The sequence below is a fragment of the Pseudophryne corroboree genome, chromosome 5 (genome assembly GCF_028390025.1).
Source record: "Pseudophryne corroboree isolate aPseCor3 chromosome 5, aPseCor3.hap2, whole genome shotgun sequence".
Classification (NCBI taxonomy): Eukaryota; Metazoa; Chordata; class Amphibia; order Anura; family Myobatrachidae; genus Pseudophryne; species Pseudophryne corroboree.
In genome coordinates, this window is record NC_086448.1 from 298,659,957 (window position 1) to 298,684,645 (window position 24,689).

Genomic DNA, 24,689 nt, shown 5'->3' on the forward strand with positions numbered 1-24,689 from the left:
ATGCGATCGCATTGCTGATGCGACGCATACTGAATCTGGCCCATAGTGAGAGATGGACAATTTGTTTGAAAACTTGTTGAGCGTTTTACTAACTGTTTAGTGGGATAGGGCTGGGTAGGGGAATACAGTAGTAGTAGTAATAATACTAATAATAATTAATAATAACTAATAACAGTAATTAATATCCCACCAGTAAGTTTTTGGTGCTCTAATTCTGGTTTCCTTTTGTGCAATGGAGAACTGGTTTGGGTAAATCTAATTGCCCACTCCTGATGCATTAGAAGTGGCATAATAACAGTATGTGTGGTATCCGGACTCCAGGTCAACATCAAAAAGGTCAACATGGACAAAAGGTCGACATGGACAAAAGGTCGACTTGAGCAAGGTCGATATGGAAAAAGGTCGACATGAGTTTTTTTAAAAAAAATTCTCCATTTTTTTAACTTTATCATACTTTATGATCCACGTGTACTACAATTGGGAACAGTAATCTGTGCTGAGCACAGCAATAGCAGAGCGAGGCACCTTGCCCGAAGCATGGCGAGCGAAGCGAGCCATGAGAGGGGACGCGGTGTACTAATTGGAGTTCCCGGTTACGCGACGAAGAAAACAACACCAAAAAAACATAAAAAAACTCATGTCGACCTTTTTCCATGTCGACCTTTTCACCATGGCGGCCTAAGGTGTGTCGACCACTTGGTGTCGACCTAAGGTGTCTCAACCTTTTCGGTGTCGGCCTGGAGTCCCAGACCCGTATGTGTATGCACAGGACATGCAATACATAATACATACCACTATCAGTGATTCGAATGCAATAGCACCGTTGTGCATATACTCTGGGTAACTTATGTGCTGTGGGGGCTTTCAGGATTTTTCGCACATGCACAATATCAAATAATTGCTTATTTACGTGAACATCAGCATTGCATGTGGTTTGCATGCGCAGTGCCTCTGAACAAGGGGTCTATTTACTAAGCCTTGGATGGAGATAAAGTGCAGATAGATACAGGCACAGGCAATCAGCTCCTAACTGCCATGTCACAGGCTGGGTTTGAAAAATGACAGTTAGGAGCTGGTTGGTTGGGACTTTATCTCTGTCCACTTTATCTCCATCCAAGGCTTAGTAAATAGACCCCTTAGGCCGGGGTAGCCTAAGGAAGGGGTAGCCAACCCTGGTTCTCGAGAGCTACCAACAGTGCACGTTTTCCAGGTCTCCTCACAGAGTCCACCTGTGGATCTTTTAAAATGTGACAGTTAGTAATAACTGCACATGTGCACCTGCCAGGTGAGCTGGAAAACGTGAACTGTTGGTACAGTAGCTCTCGAGGATCAGGGTTGGCTACCCCTTCCTTAGGCCCTTAGTGGTGTAAAGTGACACAAGAGCTTCCACTGATTAAATCGACCAGGCAGAATTCTGTGCACTTCCATACTGGGTACACTAAATATGTTCCTCTGACAATGGGACACTCAATAAAAAGTGTAGCACAATATCACTCATGCTATGTGATCTTCTAGGTTGTTGTCAGAATGCTAGCATTTACAGTACTAGGACTTCCCCTTGGTCACTCCAAGAGGAAGCAACAAAGTAGTAGAGTATGGTGAATTTGTAGCAGCTACCAAAATGCATGGCTTTCACTGTCTATGCTTCGCAGCCAACTGCTACTAAAGTCTAGTAGAACTGCTGTAGCAATGTTTTGTGACTAGTGCAACATAAGTTATATACTATACGTTATACTCATATAAATAGGAGTTACTAACTTGTAGTAAACTGTCCAAAGGACCAAAAACACAGCCGATAAGCATTTTTCATAAGATAAATTAGAGAACTTCTTGAGCAAATGTGTTGCTTCCTGCTAACTATTTGTAGGTTGTCTGTGCATGCTGAGGCTAGTAGTTGGACAGCAGCAGGGGTTCTACAGGTTGTCTGCTTCTGATTAAAATAATGCATATGACGAGACTCACCATTGCTTTTGGTCTGCATCACAGTTACAGTAGAACCTGCTGTCACTGCAATTTCTTTCAATTCCACAGGAACATTTCTGAATCCCAGGACCAGAATCTCCCCAGTAGTAATGCTTCTCGTTTCCTCTGCCAACCCACCATGTGTATGGGTGTCCATCTATTATACCAAAACAAAAAAGGACATGACGTAGTTATTAGAACATCTCACAGATAAATACTCACTGAGCTTAAACAGATAGAGCCTTAGTTTGTCATTTCATTTTATTTTAATTTCCATAAAAAAATGATTGAATTTAAAAACAGTGACTTAATTTGACATTTTTATGGCAACAACTATTGTTATGGTAAAATACATCACTGATAGTAAATATGAAGACATAAGACAGCTGTTAATAGTAATTTATATTTTCTTGGAATCTGCATTACATTACCATCATCTCAGAAGCAGGTACAGTACATAATATATACATACAGTAAAGGCACAATATATAAAATGTATTTATTTATTTTTATTAATTCTATCTATCTATCTATCTATCTATCTATCTATCTATCTATCTATCTATCTATCTATCTATCTATCTATCTATCTATCTATCTATCGTTGGGTTGGAAATATTAGTTACCCCAGCATCACCTTTTCTCACCACAGAAAACAGAATTTGCACAAAAACCACTTTAGAGGCCAACTACAGTATGTAGGATTCATAAACACTGAATGTACATAGACAATATTAATGTACAGTAAAAGGGAATGGTACTGTATTTAAATTAATGAAGCTATCCAAATAAACGATTGAATGAAGCTATCGATCATATTAAGAAGCTAAACAGACAAGGCATTTATTATTATACAGATATGTCAACAGTACATAAGCATGGGGTGGTGGAAGAGAGAAGGACACAGGGGGTGATTCCGACTTGATCGTAGCTGTGCTAAATTTAGCACAGCTACGATCAGGAACACAGACATGCGGGGGGATGCCTAGCACAGGGCTAGCCCGTCCCGCATGTCAGTCCCACTCCCTACCCCGTCGCTGGAGTACAAAAGCATCGCACAGCTGTGATGTTTTTGCACTTCAGGAGTAGCTCCCGGCCAGCGTAGCCTTTGCGTGCTAGCTGGGAGCTACTCGTCGCTGCCCGGCTCGCAGCAGCTGTGTGTGACATCACGCAGCCACTGCGGCCCGCCCCACGCACGGTCCGGCCACGCCTGCGTTGGCTGGACTGCACCCATAAAACGGCCGCCAAATCCTGCCAAGCCGCCCCCTCCTGCCCAGCGAACGCCTCTGCCTGTCAATCAGGCAGAGGCTATCACTAAGAAACAACAGCCGCTGGCTGTCAGCCAGGCGCCGGCGCACTGCGGCACCATCGCATGCGCAGTTCTGACCTGATCGCTGCACTGTGATGAACTGCAGTGAGCGATCAGGTCAGAATAACCCCCACAATCTGGAAGAAAGGTGAAGGGAGGACAGAATGGGAACCTCAGCCCATGGCCTTTGTGTTGAATGTATTACTTATATTATTTATCAACTACCACAAAAAAAGACAGAAAAACAAATTAAAAAAAACACTTTATAACAGCAAAATCAATACTTTGCACCCACCAAGGCCAAACACCACTCAAACAAATACCATAACTAGGGGTAAGGGTGGGAGAATCTTCTGAAACAAGAGATCTGACTGTAATCTGATGTCTCCTTATATAAGCACACAAACCACACCTTAAACCAAACTACCAACATGATTGGTCACCTACAGTATGTAGCAGTCACAAACACCAATGAAACTTAAAACTTAGAACATATACAAATGGGGGTCATGCTTCACAGCATATGGGTTTAAATGCCATCAGGCTTATAGAAATAGCCTTCCATCACTCTTCTGCATCTCTGAACACTAGGAGTCATAAGCACAACATGGAAATTAATCTTGTGAGAGTTTTATGTGTGGATATGTAATACAACGTGCATATTTTAGACTATATTCTTATATCTACGGGGTCTATTTACTAAGCCTTGGATGGAGATAAAATTGCTGGAGATAGAGTACCAGCCAATCGGCTCCTAACTGCCATGCCACAGGCTGTGTTTGAAAAATGACAGGAGCCGATTGGCTGGTACTTTATCTCCAGCGACTTTATCTCCATCCAAGGCTTAGTAAATAGACCCCATAATCTACATCTGTACATGAAAGACTGTTGCATCATGGTAAATTATTGCTGGAAATTGAGGTCATTATCAATATAGAATTCTTATTTATATTGACAATCTGAGTCTGATTCACAGCTGCAGGTAATGCTGTAGCCCTAAAACCTTGTATGTCAGATGTATTACACAGAGTGTATGCACAATGGCACTGCTGCTTCAGGGCGTTTCTGGGGCGGTGACTGTTAGATATCTATTAATGCAGACAAAAGTAATTAGTTTAATGGGCTTGTTATGCAAGTACCAGACGCATATCAGTGAGAGTGGCTGCATACACAGATGCACAGCCGCAAGCACAGGAAGCCATGGTCAGATGGAGAAACTGCACCTGCCACAGGGGCAAACACAGGATTTACTGGGGTGTGTGTTTATACACACACCACACACTTATACATTGTAGACATACATATAACACACCACACACATACTGTACATACACAACACACACACTGTACATTGCAGACACACATATAACACACCACACACATACTGTACATACACAACACACACACTGTACATTGCAGACACACATATAACACACCACACACATACTGTACATACACAACACACACACACACTTTACATTGCACAGATACACTGCACATAACACACTGGAGCAGATTAAGGGCCACATAGGCCTGGAGCTGAAGATATTCAAGGGCCTTTTGTGAGAATCGGGAATATGTAACAAGTGCTGAGTGGGTGTGGCCAGAGCCATATGGGCGTGTACTAACAAGAACAAAAATTACCCCTACCTACTAAATGGGGTAAAATTAGGGGATTCTGTACTGGAAAAGGACTTGGGTGTCCTCATAGATAGCAAGCTAAGCAGTAGTACCCAAAGTAGGACTGCAGCAAAGAAGGCTAATAAGATATTAGCATGCATAAAACGGGGTATTGATGCTAGGGACGAGAGTATTATACTCCCGTTATATAAATCACTAGTGAGGCCACACCTTGAATACTGTGTACAATTCTGGGCACCGTACTACAAAAAGGATATCCTGGAGCTTGAAAAGGTACAGAGGAGGGCGACCAAACTAATTAAGGGCATGGAGACGATGGAATACAAGGAAAGGCTTGAAAGACTAGGCATGTTTACATTGGAAAAGCGGAGACTAAGAGGGGATATGATCAACATCTACAAATATATAAGGGGACAATACACAGAGCTTGCGCGAGACCTGTTTTTGGTTAGATCAACACAGAGGACTCATGGACACTCGCTCAGGTTAGAGGAGAGGAGATTCCGCACAATACGGCGTAAAGGCTTTTTCACGGTAAGGACAATACGTGTTTGCAATTCCCTGCCCGAGGGAGTTGTAATGGCGGAATCTGTCAACACCTTTAAGAATGGGTTAGATAAATTCCTAATGGATAAGGATATCCAGGGGTATGTCATGCATTATAGTTACTATAAATAGGGATAAAATGCAACGGCTGACAGCAGCATCAGTCAGAAATTTTAGTCAAATCATCATGCATAGGAGACCACAAATAGGTTGAACTCGATGGACAATTGTCTTTTTTCAACCTCAGATACTATGTTACTATGTTACTCCTTTACAATATAATCCCCAATGTCTCCCTAATAATTTAAAAAGATAAAATTTGCATAATTCGTGGAAAAAATAGAAATAAAATCCTAATAGATATGATTTATGGCCAACTATGTGGCCAGCTGATGGCGGGTCATCATCAAGCTGCCATGATGATGGGCCTATTTTTATATGGAGGACTGGAGCTGTAGCTCCATCCGCCCCATTGTTAATCTGGCCCTGATTTACAAACACACATGTAACACACCACACACACACACACACACACACACACACACACACACACACACTGTACATACAAACAAACAAACACATATAACGCACCACACACATACTGTACATACATACATACACACACACACACACACACACACACACACACACACACACACACAAATGGGGCCTGGCTGAGAGAAGATTGGTAGCCACTAGCCATGTCACTGCAGAATGTGGGGAGTGGGATGCATCCTAGAGTGAGACAAGACCTTCCTGTAGCAGAAGCAGCTGTATTGAGACAGAGACACAACTGTCTCCATCTCTGAAAAAAATAATTCATCCGATCAGGGGGTGTTCTGGGTGTTTGGACCCCCTCCCCTGCATACACCACTGTGCCATAGGGCTGGTCCAAGTCTGGATGGTACTACAGAGGGTGGCATCTAAAGCTGCACCAGTTTGTATTACTGCATGTACTGACACTGACAGTGGGTGTCTCAGTCGTTGCACATTCAGATCTACGAATGTACACAAGGTAAGGGATTTGTAGCGGCATTTGTATAAAGTGGCACATGGGCAGCTGCCAGCAGCTTTTGCTTCCGCCTCTGAATCAGGCCATCTGGCATTAGATTAGCTGTGATATCTCAATGTTTGTGACCAGTATCAATTATTATTGTAGCAGCAGCGCCACCCCCTGGTTATTGCCCATATCAACAAAATCAGATGTCTGTCCTTCCTATAAATGTTGCCCTTTGTTTATCCCTCTTCTACCTTGTCAGGTAAATAGAGAGACATTTTAGTAGAAAGTATGAACCTTTAAAATCAAACACCTGTCAGGATGTCAACTTTAAAGGAAACTTACCATAAAACATTATGTGGGTGATGTGCTGTACAGGGGCATTTTAAGAGAAGATGGGCCCCATGAGCAGACTCCGGGTGGACCCACTCTTTTCCATGGTGTAGTAAGATCCAGCATTGTGCCGGAATCTACTGCACATACGCAGGTCTCCAGAAACATGGCACACACCATGGTCTGGAGACTACCTACTGCACATGCGCGGCGGCCATTTTGGCAGTGATTTTTGCTGCGGCTGCATCGCCCGCCGCGGGACTCTGGAAAGGTAAAATAATATGGGTGCAGTGTGTGCGGTGTGGACCAACTCTCTATGGGCCTGTGTATGTTTTAATTGTTTATTACCTACTATATTAACTCCAACATTATAAAGATTTTCACTTTTGTGATATTAACATAAGTGGGTAATAAGATAGATAGACTTGTGCTGTACACATGGTAAACTGTCCATACATCTTGAAAGAGTCAGTAAATATTATTTTACTGCTGTCTAATGGAGCTTCCTTAGGAATGCATAATGTTTGCTCTGAGAATGCAGTCAAAGTACTCATTGATTCAAGGGTGGAACAATGGAGATGAATTAGTAAACACTTCTCTGACAATCAATACAGTCTTGAAATGAATGACTGTTTTGCACTGAATGATTTGTCTCAGCATTATATAAATGTTGCAAAGAATAAATGAAAAGAAAAACACATCAGTCTCAAATAATTATTCTGTATCATTCAGTGCTCTTTTACTTCCTGAGGAATGGAAACAGATTTTTCCTTTAACACTAATTATTCTCCTTTCATTGATTTGTATTGGGTTATTATTATTTTATTAAGCTGACAGGGGTGCTCAACATGTGACCCCCCCAGCTGTTGTAGAACTAAACATTCCAGCATGCCATGCAACAGTTTTGCTATTAGGGTATGCTAAAACTGTGCAAGGGCCTGCTGGGATATGTAGTACCACAACAGCTGGTGGGCCACATATAGCGCACCCCTGGTCTAAGGTCTCATATCCACTAAAATGTTACTTTCCTTTTTATGCTAGCAAAATACTAATACAAAATGCATATCAAATACAAACATGTTAATGATGTGTTCCAAGAACATATATGCCTTTCTGCTTTCTGGTGTTATACCAGAGGCATGTAAAATACATTTAAAAACCATCAGTGGGCATGAGAGAGGAATTGTGCTATATTGGTAATATTGTTAAGAATAGGGCCAGATGCATCATCGTTTGGAAAGTGATGAAATGGAGAGTGAAAAAGTGCCAGCCAATCAGCTCCTAACGGCCATTTTTCAAACACAGCCTGTGACATGGCAGTTAGGACCTGATTGGCTGGCACTTTTTCTTTCTCCATTTTATCACTCTCCAAGCGATGATGCATCTGGTCTATTTATCACAGCAATACAGATTTTCTTAGCACCACAACATACTAAGCCCAGGGCGGGCTCTACCATTAGGCAGTTGCCTAGAGCGCCAGGATCTGGGGGCGGGGTTATGCCTCTGAGTCTGCCTATCACAAAATTAAGAATGTCTCTGAAAGAAACATCCTTGTTGTTGTTATGCAAGTGGTGGCTGTGGAGCTTATAAATCACACCTTCATCTGAAGGGCTGGGAAGTGGGTATTGGTGGTGGTTGGGGGCAGTGGGCTGAAGTTTTGCCTAAGGTGACAAGAAACCTTGCACCAGCCTTAGCCAGTGCTCCTTTTGGAGACTCTACTAAAATCTTGCACCTTTATGAGGGTTTCTCTACTTCACCAGCAGCTTAATGCCAGTGGCCCGCAGGAGCACTATAGTTTGACCCAGCAGATATCAAGTGAAGCCTTCCCCAGCTTTGCGGGTCCCCCACTGCTGGTATAAGTTACATCATCTAAGCAAAGCTTTCCACTACTTGGTAAACTAAGTAGACACTATGGGGGGGTATGTGAAAATACAGGGGACGTATTAAAAATCTGTGATTTTTCAGTTAATTTCCATCATGGCCCTGTGTAGATTTTGTATGTACTCCCCATGCTTGTGTGGGTACTTTGCATGCTTCCCACAAACCAAAAATTTATTAATAAATAATAGTAGTAAATATTATTTATTAAATAATAATTAATACTCCCTATAGTGGTCAACTAGAGTCCTTCATCAGGTCAATTGCACACAGGGCGTCACAGGTTTTTCAAAATTTATTTTCAAACCCAGCTTTTGCCTTTTTAGTGTATTATTTTGCTTTTTCTTATATATTACACATGTACATGAATTCAAATTAATGTATTACTTGCTCGCTCACACAAAATTAACATGCATTGTGTAACTAAATTAAACAAATATCTGTTTGCTAAACTACAAAGTAACTAAAGCTGTAAGTGAGTCAATCTGAAACATTTTCTCTAGCATGTATTACATTTTGTTTTACCATAGGTTATGCTTTGCTTGATAACTTTTCAAATTTAATTTAAAAGACCAAGGAGCATGACAATAACAATCCATTGAATCCCATAATTTTACATTAAATGCAGCTTTGGTTAGTTCCACTTAAATTATTCCACAAAAGTCAGTTCAACTAAAGTCATGCCCTAAATGATCTCTGAGCTAAATATATTTTTAGACTGAAATTTTAAAATCATGATTTTGAAGGATATTAAAAAGGTCACAATTGCTTGACACATTCTTTACAGTTTGTTATTATTGTAGAATTAACTGTGTCCCCACCTTTACCTATCTGTATCTAGCCATGGCTGCAAAGAGAAAATTCAGTGAAGGCTATAAAGACTCTAAAGAGCATGGGGGAGATTCATCAAAGCTTGGGCAGAGATAAAGCGGAGAGAGCTAAAGTACTAACCAATCAGCTTCTGTCATTTTACATGTGTTTGAAAAATGTCAGGAGCTGAATGGTTGGTACTTTATCTATTTCCACTTTATCTCCCCCAAAGCATTGATAATTCTCCTGCTATAAGAGAGAAACAAAATGATTTGTTCTAGAAATTTCCTTCCAAAATGATATTTTTATATTCACAGTAGTCATTTGTGTAAAAATATACTGTATCATGACACCCAGAGAGGGAGAATAGAACTGGTGGCACGCGCAGCCAGCCACCGTGCCCGCAAGGGGTTTTCTAGCGCTCGCCCTGATGCCGGCTTTACGCAGAACGGAATCCTGCTGTTGGGATCATGATGGCCAGGATCCCGTCCACCGACATTTCACACCGATCCCGTAGGGACATATGATTCAATTAACATTTAATTCCAGCACAGGGAGAATTCCAAACATTTCCAATAACACTGAAAAATTACCAGGCTGCTTCTTTTCCAAGTCTCACATTTTACTGGTGTTAAAGATCATTTTGTGCATAATAATCTTTTACTTTTACTGATCAAACACTGTAATAAGAAGTTGCTGTATCTATGGTTCTATCTGTCCAGCTAGTATACAATTCCAATCCAAAGATGAACTACTAAGGTGCAAGTCCAATAATAGACTGTTCTTGTACAGTATGCTGGGATTGGTAATGTACAAGAGGGGAGATGGTCGTTATTATAGTCCTTTGATATAGGTCCTAATATTAGAAATATTTACAGCCCACCACAATAGTATTTAAGCATCAAAATGTGTTCAGTCAAAGTCTAGATCAGTACTAGAGATTGTTTGAAGAAAATGAGTAACGTACCTGATTCTTAACAGTAGAAAACTACATTGTGTTTACAGAATAATGAGAGTGTTTTTATTTATCAATCATTATACAGGAATATCAGACAAATAAGTTGAGGTTTGTGCATGGAAAAGCTCATATTCAAATAGGAAGCAAGCAAGTCATATAGAAAGTACAAGTGGATGTTTGTGCAATGGACCAGTCACATATGATGGACATAGGAGGGTGTAGAATTGTACAGTGTGCAGGTATACTTTGAGAAGAGGCCTCACATGGGCAGTACGGATGGTATAATGGTTAGCATCACTGCCTTACAGCACTGAGGTCATGGGTTCGATTCCCACCATGGCCCTAACTGTGTGGAGTTTGTATATTCTCCCCGTTCTTGGGTGGCTTTTCTCCCACAATTACAAAGATGGTAATGGTTTATAACTAACCCTCCCAGTGCTAATAGAGAATGAATAAATATATCTGTATATATTTATATCTATATATGATTCTCCTTAATATTTATCAAAAGCTGCAAGATTCTTCTTGAAGATTTATTAAAGATTTTTTTTATCTACATTTTTTTAATGAGATTATACTAGCGCAGTTAGTGTTTCCTCCCACAGTAAAAAAAATGTACTGATAGGTTAATTGGCTCCTGACAAAAGTGTGTAAGTTTGTGCATGTACAGTACATATGGTAAAGGCAAACAAGATGGGCCAGGCGGTTCTTATATGCCATCAAATTCTATTCTATTTGTTTCTGTCTGTGCAAGGATTTGAAGTTTACTGATATAGTGTAGCTCATACATGAACAATCAATTAGCACAATCTTGCGTTATGCTGATGACTGTGTAAAAAAAAACCAGAAAAATCCAACACATTAGAAATGGCAATGGTGAGTGTTTCTCAAAAGAGTGGCATGTTGTCCCCTTTCTGTAGGCGCGCTGAGGCCAGAGTCTGGGTCCTCCGCAGAGTAACTGGCCCCAGCAGAGTAAATCCGCCGACAATCCTGCACGCTCTCGCAAGTTATCTGATCACTGCGTCTTTGGACAAAGCAGCAGATCAAAGAAGCTTACAGGAGGCAACACAAGACGCCTCCTGCAGCATTAGTATATTTACACACAGCAGCTACATTTAAAGACCCAGCTGCTGTGTAAACTGGGTCCTCCTATGAATCAGATCCATTGTATGCATGGCACTAAATGTGTATTTTCCCGTGGAGGTAGAGATGTACTTGGCTGCCAGATCGCCCCTATCTGCATGCTAGTTTTAATAACCCCCATCATTATCAGAGTTTACATACAGACCTATTTACACTTTCTTGCGGCTCTGCACAGTTCACAATTCTGCTGATATGTTCTCAGTGATGAACACCTGAGAATGCCCCGTTACTGCTCAGCTATGCCCTTCAGTTGGAAATGGAAATGCTCCTGAAATGCATATGACTGGGCAGTAGTTGGGTATTGAGCATTGAGGATTTGTCACGGACTGCCTAAAACTTTGACTTTTAAGGGACAACCCAACTATTAAGCTGGGCCGGGATAGGAAGATAAATGAAATCGAGAGAAAAGATGGATGGTTGCAGCATTGTGGAGTACTTTAAAGGTGAGAATCAAAATGTTGTATGGAAATGTGATGGATATTTGATGGATATAGTTCCAAAATGAAAATAAAAAAAAAGTTATTACTATTATGCTGTATTTTATGTATTTGGAATATGTTTTAGTCATAGTTTCAGTAACCTTACAAATTGTGGAACTTGTGAAACCCTGTTATCAAACCTTGTATTACTAGACATTAACATGGGTGAACTGCACAAAATATAGGGCATGCTTCCATCAGAAGATGATAATTATTAATTGTGAATCCTAATTATGTTGACCATGCAGTGCTGTATAAGGCATATGTAATTATATTTTGAACCCAGAAGACGTTGGAGGGCAGACAGAGAAGAGTCTGTCATGGTTAATATACTGTATATAATTCAGTGTTCCTCTGAGAAAAATTGTGCTGCAGTGTGTATCTTAAGATGCCACGAGATAATTAGCACAGATGGTGCTGTGCAGTCTGATGGAAAGAATAAATCCAGAGACAGCATCATTTTTATGTGCTGGGGTTATAATTCTGTCTGAGAAAAACAGGGCTAAATGCACTTCACAAAGAATGAAGGGCTGGGAACTGTTAATATGAGCAGAGGGTAATATATGTAAAATAATGGAGGCCACTGACGCATTACCCCCAGCTAAAACATGATGCAGACTGTGATAGTGAATATGGTTAGTAATAGAAGGGTGACAAAAAATAGGAACCAGTGTTCATCAGAGAAAAATATATCACAGCCATTTTTGGGGATGTAGATGAGGGGGTTGGGTCTCCTGATCGGCAGTCAGGAGCAGGGGTGTATTTAGGTGTCCGAGCACCCCTGGCAAAGTAAAGGACTGGTGCCCTCCCCCCCATATTTGAAATAGGGAAGGCACGTGTGCCAAAAAGGGGCGCGGCCACTCAATAGTACCCCAATTCAAATTACACCACAGTAGTGTGCCTTACTCACATTACACAGCACAGTAATGTACATTATTCACGTTATGCTACACAGTAGTACCCCTTCTACACATTATGCCACACAGTAGTGCCCATATATATATATGGGAAGGCGTGCACGCGCCTGGGAAAGTGGGTGTGGTCTCACAATTTTATATTATGATATCAAACTGTAAACTAGGGCTGGCCAAACCGGTCCTCGAGATCTACCAACAGTTCACATTTTCCAGACCACCTAGCTGGTGCACAGGTGTAGTCATTACTAATTAAGATGTGCTGCATTCATTCCTAACTGACAATTCTACAGATCTCCAGGAGGCCTGGAAAACATGAACTGTTGGTAGATCTCGAGGACCAGTTTGGCCACCCCTGCTATAAACATTTAATCACACCCCCTACACATGCGCACACACACAATTAGCAGCCTTACACACAATACACACAGTAGTTCTCATTACTCATAATGTCCCCAGTATAGTGTCAGATGCACATAATGTCCCCCAGTATAGTGCCAGTTACACATAATGACCCTAGTAGTGCAGTGCCAGATACACATAATGCCTCCGAGTATAGTGCCAGATACACATATGCCCCCACAGTGCCAGATACAAATATGCCCCCACAGTGCCAGATACACATGCCCCCACAAAACCAGACACTGTATGCCCCCACAGTGCCGGACACTCAAATGCCCCCACAGTGCCAGGCACACGTATGCCCCCAAAGTGTCAGATACACGTATGCCCCCACAGTGCCAGAGACACGTATGCCCCATGTTGATTTTACTATTAAAGACAGCACTTTTAGGTAGATTCACTTTTAGAGGCAACAGCTATCCCCCCACCCCCGTGTAGTTCCTCAATAGCAGGGATGCCTATTAATGATCAAAGAATGCAGCAGCAGCCACTGTAATTGGAGCCGGGGTCCAGCACCGCACCACAATACAGACAAGAAACTCTACATAAACTACACCCCCCAGGCCAGCCTCTGCTGCATACCGTGATCATTACTGGGCATCCCTGCTGGTGAGGAACTACACGGGGTTGGGGGGATAGCTGCTGCCTCTAAAAGTGAATCTATCTACTGCCCGCGGGTGGCACCGCTGGACGGCGCCCCTCCTCAGCTGGCACCCCTGGCGAGTGCCATCCTGGCCAATAGGAAGATACACCCCTGGTCAGGAGATCCACGGTCAACATATAGACGCCGGGATCCCGGCTTTGAGATGCCTTGCGGTGGAGGTGGGGGGTGAGCACAACTAAGCCCCTTGCTCGGTGGTGAGCACAGGTTCTATTCCCACTCTATGAGTGTCGTGGACACCCACAAGTGGGAACAGTCCCTGTTAGTCGGCATGCCGACTATTGGAATTGTTAGGGGGCGGAATTCCGGCATCAGTATTGTGACCGGCGGTCACACAACTACATCCCAGATGAGGTACAGGTTTCTTGGTGCAACGCACTGGCAGTGAAATAATTATTTAAAGAGGTTGGTATGAAAATCCCAGCACTCACTATCCCAACCATCAGAATGCTGACAGCAGCATCCCGATGGTCAAAATGCAGACGGATCCCAGTAAGTAAAAAAAAGGGGTTTTTTTTGCAGCGCCTGTGACTAACAGTTATTTAATATGCCTGTCTTAATGACCCAAAACCTGGAATAAATGGTGTAAAAGAGCACGTTCGCCTCTATAAGGAGTTATGTGGTACTCCTACCTATATAGACCAAGAGAAGAAATTAATAGAGGCGCTCATTGCACTTAGACACCATAACTTCCTATATCCTGATACAGCCAAAGAGTCAGATCAATTAGTATATAAATATTTAATGATCACAATAATCAAATAAAAGACACTTGATAAAAACAAATACATAAATTATTACTGTATAATTCCTTTCTCAGTGGTAACCACACATGTACATAAGGAAATCACATATATTGTGTCAACTGTTGCAATAGATAGTGCAACAGTGAAGCTCACTGAAATAGCTGATAAAAAGTTCCATTGCAGCAATCTGATAAGATGGGGAACACTGTTGCCAAAACTGCTGTGAATAATGTTCACAGATGAATTGCAATTACTGAGTGTGTGTCCGAATATACTCTGTAGTATTTTAAACCGTTTAGGGAGTAGCTTCAGACTTAGGTGGCCGGCATGAGTGTAATGGTAAAACAAGCAATTACCTCTCCCTGTGGGCTGGTGAGTCCGGGCGTCCCCGGGTGTGTCCAGAGATTGCCCAATGTTGTATCGGGCTGGAGGATTAATGGCTTGTATGTACAGATGATAGCGGCCACACTATTGCAGGCTCAATTTCCTTGTGGATGCTTCACCCACTGCTGCGGAGAATCGCAGAAGAAGCGTAGCTGTAATTGATTGAATGGAGACCGCCGCACAGAACCAACTGTATCTGGAACTCTTCCAGGACGCCCTGGACGTGCACCGTCCGCTGGTAATCAAATATAGGAAAGAGTAAGGTCCTGGCCGCAGTTGCCACACGAAGCTCACACAGCGGTGACGTCCCGTATCGGACGCGTGTCGCTCACTGCTGCGGCTGAAGAACTACACAGAGATGGCTCTGTCCCCGTACCTGCGAGTACTGGTGAGAAAGGGGAGGAGTCCTGACGCGTTTCGTCACGTGACCCGTGACTTTAAAAAAAAAAAGTCACGGGTCACGTGACGAAACGCGTCAGGACTCCTCCCCTTTCTCACCAGTACTCGCAGGTACGGGGACACAGCCATCTCTGTGTAGTTCTTCAGCCGCAGCAGTGAGCGACACGCGTCCGATACGGGACGTCACCGCTGTGTGAGCTTCGTGTGGCAACTGCGGCCAGGACCTTACTCTTTCCTATATTTGATTACCAGCGGACGGTGCACGTCCAGGGCGTCCTGGAAGAGTTCCAGATACAGTTGGTTCTGTGCGGCGGTCTCCATTCAATCAATTACAGCTACGCTTCTTCTGCGATTCTCCGCAGCAGTGGGTGAAGCATCAACAAGGAAATTGAGCCTGCAATAGTGTGGCCGCTATCATCTGTACATACAAGCCATTAATCCTCCAGCCCGATACAACATTGGGCAATCTCTGGACACACCCGGGGACGCCCGGACTCACCAGCCCACAGGGAGAGGTAATTGCTTGTTTTACCATTACACTCATGCCGGCCACCTAAGTCTGAAGCTACTCCCTAAACGGTTTAAAATACTACAGAGTATATTCGGACACACACTCAGTAATTGCAATTCATCTGTGAACATTATTCACAGCAGTTTTGGCAACAGTGTTCCCCATCTTATCAGATTGCTGCAATGGAACTTTTTATCAGCTATTTCAGTGAGCTTCACTGTTGCACTATCTATTGCAACAGTTGACACAATATATGTGATTTCCTTATGTACATGTGTGGTTACCAGTGAGAAAGGAATTATACAGTAATAATTTATGTATTTGTTTTTATCAAGTGTCTTTTATTTGATTATTGTGATCATTAAATATTTATATACTAATTGATCTGACTCTTTGGCTGTATCAGGATATAGGAAGTTATGGTGTCTAAGTGCAATGAGCGCCTCTATTAATTTCTTCTCTTGGATCCCAGTAAGTATTTTTACCCTACCCCTAATCTAGACCTCCCACAGCCTGAACCTAACCGTTCCCTCTGACAGCCTTACCCTAACTGCCCCCCCCCCCCCCCCCCCAGCCTATCTCTAACCATCCCTCTACAGCCCAATCCTAACCCTCCCCTAGGGCCTAACCCCATTACTTACTGTTGGGATTCTGTCAGGATCCCACTGTTGTCTTCTGACTGTCGGGATCCCGACTGCTGGGATTCTGACCGTATCCCACTGCTTTTCATATATGAACCATTTTCATATATTAACTATGAAGGTAAAATACATTACTAAGCAATAACATTTAATTTCCACTGCAGCTCTGTTAAGTAGTACCAAGGTGGTAATATGCCCTAGGCTGGTCCTGTCCCCTGGCACATGTCATGTCATAATGTCACAACGAGAAGACAAGGCCACCGAAGCTAGGAAGAAGCTGCATGCCTGTTGCAAGTCAAATACAAGTGCCACAGAGGCACGGATGGTGCAGAACAATAGTTCCTGCACTCTGGACTACAGCACTTCTTGCACACCCCTAGTTACGGCCCTGAGTAATACAGTAAGACAAGTACAACATTACAGACAGCAAGAGTCTTCTTACATACAATCTCTTATGGATAAAAAGTAAGTTCTACAGTGTTTGATGTACTGTGACATTGCATGCCCTGTCAATGCATGTGAGTCAACCAATCTGCACAATTTTTTTGCAAAGCAAGTCTGTCAATCTGTCACATACCACTACAGTGTAATAGGCCTACGTTTACTCAGTTGCACCATTTTTTATGATAAGGACTTGGGTTTTCAAGACAACTTTGTAACATATGCAACAGGAGTGAAAACATTTGACTGGAAGAGTCCGGTGGATCAGGGAAATTCCTTATTGAGTATGCATAGATTAGATGCATAAGTCTGCATACTTTAGCACCAATTTGCAAAAATAAGTTTTGTTTTGCAGGAAGAATGCATTTAAAATCAGTCAAGGGGGGAGAGATAGCACATTTACAGGCGTGTCCTATGCTTTGCAGGAAGGCGCACAGCTGTTTCTGTCCCTATAAAAAGACTTGTTCCCGGCACCTTGGGTTGGACACTTATGCAGGAAAGTACAATTTGAAGTTATAAATAGAGCCCCTAACAGGTCTTTAGGTCTTAATACTACAAAAGCAGCGCACTTAACCACTGAGCAAACTTCTTAGGCATGTTATTTGTAGATGCTCACTGTATGGAAGAAATGCACATATTCAGTATTTGTGAGTGTTATGTTTGACTGGGCTAAGAAAACATTTACATTCTACAGATATTTGTCCTTGAGTAAATCTGTATTTTTTAAATACCACTCATTAAATATGAAAGGAAAGTGTATGAGGTTAGCCCATTTAATCGTGTGAATTTACAGACTTGAGAAACTAATTAGAAATAGCCTAATTGAGCTTGAGTTTGTATGTTGACCACATTAATTATAAATCCATCTTAAGACAAAATACACTGACTAATTTGCAAATGTTCACTTCCATGATATTTAAGAAGTAATTATGTGAACTGGATTAATATGAGTGTAGCACAGCGGATGAGATTGATATGTTTGTATGTCTGAGGGCAGAAGTTATCTGATAAGGAGAGTGCAGTTGTGGTAATGAGGCTGGAAATGGTAACTTTTTATTTAGCTCTAATTAAAAACCTCCTGCTTTCTTTACTAAGCAAAAATAAGAATTTTGATTTCGGTCTATCTATAGATTGTTAATTAGTTTTAAATAGAAGATCAAGGTATAAAGGTAACCACAGAGTTAGGTCCTGAGGCTGAGATTTAATTACGTGAGTTTGTGTGGTGCAAACAGTGAAACTTTGCACTGCTCATTATGGGGGTCATTCCGAGCTGATCGCAGCCAGCAACTTTTTGCTGCTGCTGCGATCAACTAATCCCCGCCTATGGGGGGTCATTCCGACCCGTTCGCATGCAGAGGTTTGTCGCTGCGGTGCGAACGGGTCCAGAATGCGCATGCACAGCGTGCATCATTGCCCGGCGACAGGGGTCGCTGGGTTACGATGCAGATTACAATCCAGTGTCCCCCATATTTATCTCCACCAGACTGTGCTTTTTTTTTTGTTTGTTACCAGTCTTCATAATCAAGAAGATGATTATTACTGGTGTACAGTATCAACAGTGGGATGGAACGCTTACTAGTGTATCATGGGAGGCATTTGATAAGCCAGCTATCGGGATCCCGGTGCTCACCATACCGACGCCGGAATCCCGACAGCCGGCATACCGACAACTATTCTCCCTCTTGGGGTGTCCACAACACCCCTGGAGGGAGAATAAATAGTGTGGCGCTTCCGGGATGCGATTGCATCATGATAGCATGCGCATGTACTGTGGCGCTGCATTCCGGAACACTGCGGCCAGATCTGAATAGCCCCCACGGTAGCAAGTTACAAAAAGAACAATCTTGCATTTGCTATGAGTAGACGGTAGAGCCCAAATTTCAAGTGAATTGAATCTTTTGCAATATTCCTTGTATCAGTTCATGGGAGGGAAGAAAAGAGAAAGAACAAACAATGGTGTAATAATGTCGGATAAGGAACACCCAACGTGCAGGATCTTTTTATTAGGAAGTGTGACAGTCCAATCCAAAAAATTCAGAAACCCAATTCCTTTATTCCCATGTCACCTCACACGTGGTACATGAATAATAAAATGCTCACACGTGTGCTTACTTTAGTTAACAGGTGCTGGGCCCATAAAGGTATCTTTATCCCTTTTTGTCTCTCAGCATGGAGATGTTAAATCCATATATGATGCAAGACAATCGGGACAGAAAAAAAATATTTATTAAGCACAATGTCTTCAACCTATTCACACGGAACACCACACCAGATGTAACCCGGGTATATATATGGTATAGTACCCCGTGTCTGTGAGTACTCCATGCCGTACCTCAAATAGACACTAATGTCTAAACGTGCTGTATTCCTGTGGACAGAGCGATCATTGTTGGACAAGTGGTTTGATCTGATAGAGCAGTGAGCTCTTATAGATTAGTGATAACTATTACCAAGGGAATATTGATTGTGTGTTGAAATGTTGTTTGACATCCTGACAATAGATTGCAAGAGTATAACACCATAAAAAGATTGTGAGAGTCCGAGTCATCATAGAGATGTTAATGCCTAGATAGATAGATAGATAGATAGATAGATAGATAGATACATATACATGTATAGAGTTCTATAATAATAGAGTGTAAGGAGCGTGTGAGTAATGTCAGCCACTTATTTTACTATGCAGATAAAATTGATAACATCCTGGAAGAACAACATGCACACTTAGAGACTGGCAGGAAAATAATCATTGCTTTGCCAAGCTTAAGTTGCTTTTAATTGACATTTTCTCATCAGATATAGTGGAATTGGTAGGAACTGATTTAAGCCTTGCCAGCAGGTTTTAATCTTTAGTATGCATTTGTACAGTTGCTTGTGAGGACTTTGAAAAACATTATGCTGATTGACATACAGTATACAAGGGTTATATGTTGGAGCAAAATATTAAGAGTATTAGTATCAGTCGTTAAGGTTTTTTTCTATAATAAATAATTTATTTTCATAAATTTTCAAAATGTAAAGAAAGATATAGAAAAGAATAAAAAGGAAGGTAAGCTAAGCAGGAAGGGAAATACATGTCCTTCATGCTTGCTGGGACCAGTCATCCACCTATAAAGATCAATATATTAATCCTAACTACTGAATACTATGGAAAAATAGGGGGGAAGGAGGACCCTATGACATTTGCCCCCCCTTCCTTTCCTATTTTTACAACAACAGCCTGGGCTAAAGGTGTAAAAAAAAAACCAGGGAAACGGCTGCGCAGTGTATCAGGGAAAAAATGAAAGGAGCCGACGTTTTGTTGAAAAATTAACACAATTTATTAACCATGAATACTGAATAAAAATATGCTTTTCATAAAACTAGTAATTTAAAAGTTAGTAGTATGTATAACTGTATAATGAAACACACCTTGATGAATATAGGTATCGTAGGAAATTTAGGAGCAGCTTATATAAGGAGACTTGTTGAAGATCCGTAATTACTCACAAGGTTTTCACTTGTGGATTCATTTGTATAGATGATAAATGAAAAACGGTCCCAAATAGTGCACAATGTGCCCGTCACAAAGCTGTGTTGCTGTAATGTATACCTCTCCTGTGGGCTGGTCCGAGACCGGGCGTCCCCGGTTCTTGATCCTGCGTTGCTCACTCGTGCTATGCAGCAAGGAGATGGTAAAAGCCGCCGGGCTGATGTAGGACGTGAGACGGATGTAGCTGATAGGAGCCGTGTGCTGGTGTGTGCGGCTTGCGGGAACTGAAGTGCCGGTATGAAAGTCCGTTAGATCTTGGCAGAGAGCTGCTGGTGTAGATACCTGGACATAATTTATCTACTCATGAGAGACTAGCACTCCAGAGATTGGCCAATGACCCCTCCCTTGTCATCAAATCTGCTGACAAGGGAGGGGGTATCGTTATTCAGAATACTGATGACTATCTAACTGAAGCATTCAGACAACTGAATGACATCAGCACATATATTAAATTATCTGGTAATCCTTCTCAAGATTTCCATAAATCTTTGACAGCACTTGTCAAAACTGCCGCTGATAAGGGTACTATATCCAAGGATGAATCAAGATACTTGATACCATCTCACCCTATCACCCCCACCTATTATCACTTACCCAAGATTCACAAGTCACTCACTGCACCCCCTGGGAGACCCATTATTTCTGGTGTTGGGTCCCTCACATCTAATTTATCACACTTTGTTGATTATTTTTTACAGCCAATTGCATCTGCACTCCGTTCACACATTCAGGATACTACTTCTTTTTTAAATGCTATTTAAAGAATCAATTGGAAAACCTCTTTTTTCTTTATGACCTGTGACGTGCAGGCGCTTTATTCCAATATTCCGCATCAGAAGGGTCTATCCATAATAGCGGACTGTCTTCTACAGTCCGGTTCACTTAAATTGGAGCTACAACAATTTATAGTAGACTCCATTGCATTTATATTATCACATAATTTTTTTGTTTTTAATAAAAATTATTATTTACAGATACTTGGAGCGGCCATGGGGACGAGGTTCGCGCCTAGCTTCGCCAACCTATATATGGGTGCCTTCGAGCAAACCCATGTATGGGGGCAGAGCTTTGGCGCGGACCTCGTCTACTATGGCCGTTATATAGATGACATGTTTTTTATTTTCGATGGAGATATCTCTCTCACTTCTGATTTCACATCTCAATTAAACAATAATGAATTTAACCTCAGTTTCACTAGTACCTCACATCGCTCTTCTATCTCTTTTCTCGATATATCTTTGGAGGCGGGCACATTGTGCACTATTTGGGACCGTTTTTCATTTATCATCTATACAAATGAATCCACAAGTGAAAACCTTGTGAGTAATTACGGATCTTCAACAAGTCTCCTTATATAAGCTGCTCCTAAATTTCCTACGATACCTATATTCATCAAGGTGTGTTTCATTATACAGTTATACATACTACTAACTTTTAAATTACTAGTTTTATGAAAAGCATATTTTTATTCAGTATTCATGGTTAATAAATTGTGTTAATTTTTAAACAAAACGTCGGCTCCTTTCATTTTTTCCCTGATACACTGCGCAGCCTTTTCCCTGTTTTTTGCAATCTCTATATAACACACACCTAGTGTTGTCGGCTGCGCGCCATATCAGGGAAATTTGGGTATTTTATAGTCTATTACTTGGGCGCTTTCAAGCAGTTATTTAGTTTTTTTGTTAGGCTAAAGGTGTGTACACATGGTGAGATTTATCTGTCCAATCTGTCTGGCGAGAACAAAAATCTGGTAATCGATGAGAGCAAATGACAATAGACCATTTGCTCCCAACCACTGGAAAATAGACAATGGTTGTTCAAACAAATAGGTTAAATCAGTTTGTTTGGAAAAATTTGTTAAATCAATAGTTTTAATCCATTTTCCAGTGTTTGGGAGAAAATGGTTGATTGTCATTTGCTCTCATCCATTGCCAGATTTTTGTTCTCACCAGACAGATTGGACAGATAAATCTCACCATGTGTACACGCCTTAAGAGGCCTTCGGCTGGTTTTCATTCAGGTTTTTTTTTTTACAATGTACTTTGTAGTCATCTGTGTAGTGCTTTAAAACAACCACTTATTGATGGCGGATTTTCGTTGTATTTGTAGCAGGTTTGATGTGGGATAGGGGTTTCAAAACCAATGGGTGTCAATGGCAGATTTTAACTGACAGTCAAAACCAGTGCATAGTAAACACTGGAGTGGCTGTATGAACAGTTGTTATGGGGAGAAGTGGTAAAAGTCCTGTTTTGTGTTAAACAGTCTTTTCTCTGCTTCATGCTATTCACAGAGGAGGTTACATATCCTGACATGTCCTTAACTTCTCCAGTGACCCCCCTGCTCTGTGTCTGAGATCGCATCACCATTCTTTAGTATGGTGAGTGAGATTCATGAAGGAGCAGAAAGTCTAGCTTTCCGCTTCTTCATGGTGCTCATACATACTTGCCTACCTGACCCTCTCCATGAGGGAGAAAATGCTCTGTGCCTGGACTTTCCTGGTAATGTATAATTGCCATCACCTGTGGTGAAACACCTTTCTTATCAATTAACTAGCTCATCACAGGTGATGGCAATCATACATTACCAGGAAAGTCCAGGAACAGAGCATTTTCTCCCTCATGGAGAGGGTCAGGTAGGCAAGTATGTGCTCATATCACCATCTCAGGATGGCGCAACCTAAATATCGATGCTGAGATGGCTGGGAAGCTCAATGCTTCCACACTCTCTGCCCGGCACTTGTTCCACCCCCTGACCTCCCATCAGCCACTGCAGCATCCCAGGACCACAGGCGCCGGAGCATGCGCAGTGGGACCCGCCGGCTGAATCCAACACCGCAGACGGGCATTGCATCTCTGGAAAGGTGAGTATACATGAACTGTTACTTATCAAAGCTATCGCATCAAACCAATGTGATGTATAGTGACTCTGTAAGTAACAAATCAGTTTTTGTAATGTACATGAATAGACCCCTATATAATAGACCCCTATATACCTCTTCTCCCTATGTATTACTGTGCTGAAGAGTGACAAATGACCGGTGGATGGAGGGGGGTGGGGGGGGGGGGAGGAATGGGAGATGTATAAACATCTTGGATGCCAAGTGGGGGAGTGAAAACTCCCCCCTCCGGCAATCTGTGGTAGAGCCCATGGCGCATTAGCCTAGTGCTTGATGCTATATGCTGGTGGTGTAAGATATAACATTTGTTTCAAGATCGCACTATGTATATGCATACCTCCCAACATGACCCTCTCCAGGAGGGACAGAGTGCTCTGCTTCTGGACTTCACTCTCAACTTATAATTGCCATCACCTGTGCTGAAACACCCTTCTTATCCATTAGCCTGTTCAAAACATGTGCCATTAATCATAAATTAAGAGAAAAGTCCAGAAGCAGAGCATTTTGTCCCTCCTGGAGAGGGTCATGTTGGGAGGTATGTATATGACATACCTGTGGTGAGCTAGTTTATTGATAAGAAAGGTGTTTCACCACAGGTGATGGCAATCATACATTACCAGGAAAGTCCAGGAACAGAGTATGTTCTCCCTCATGGAGAGGGTCAGGTAGGCAAGTATGGTATGTGGCCCAGTACTGTATGTTTTATTGACACCTATGATTCCATAGAATAAGAAAAGATAGGCCTCATAAGTGTCTAAATAATTTTAATTGTACTCATTTCTACCATGTCATATGCTTGACATTGATGGCTTTATGAAACAATAATTAGCAGTATGCAATGTCTTTATAGGTGCATCCAAATACTGTGTAATACCAGACCCTTTAACATGACCCCTTCCTTCAGATCCAAAATGCTCTGCCCTTGGACTTCCCTCTTAATGTATGATTGTGGTCACCTGTGCTAAATCACCTTTCTCATCAATAACCCGTATCATCACAGGTGACGGCAATCAGAAATGAAGAGGGAAGTCCAGGAGCAGAGCAATGGTGTGATTCATATTTTAAAGGCAACATTTTTAGTCCAAATTGTAGTAAATCAGAAAAACAAA

General features: G+C 41.9%; 1 protein-coding gene across 3 annotated transcripts in view; it reads right to left on the minus strand.

Moving 5' to 3' along the window:
• Window positions 1-24,689, minus strand: part of CNTNAP2 (contactin associated protein 2) — a 2,955,022-nt gene that overhangs the window by 532,554 nt on the left and 2,397,779 nt on the right. For all 3 annotated transcript variants that reach the window (XM_063922438.1, XM_063922437.1, XM_063922439.1), the window contains exon 14: window positions 1,963-2,119. In XM_063922438.1, the coding sequence (XP_063778508.1) occupies window positions 1,963-2,119 (157 nt within the window). The remainder of the gene's footprint in view (window positions 1-1,962; window positions 2,120-24,689) is intronic.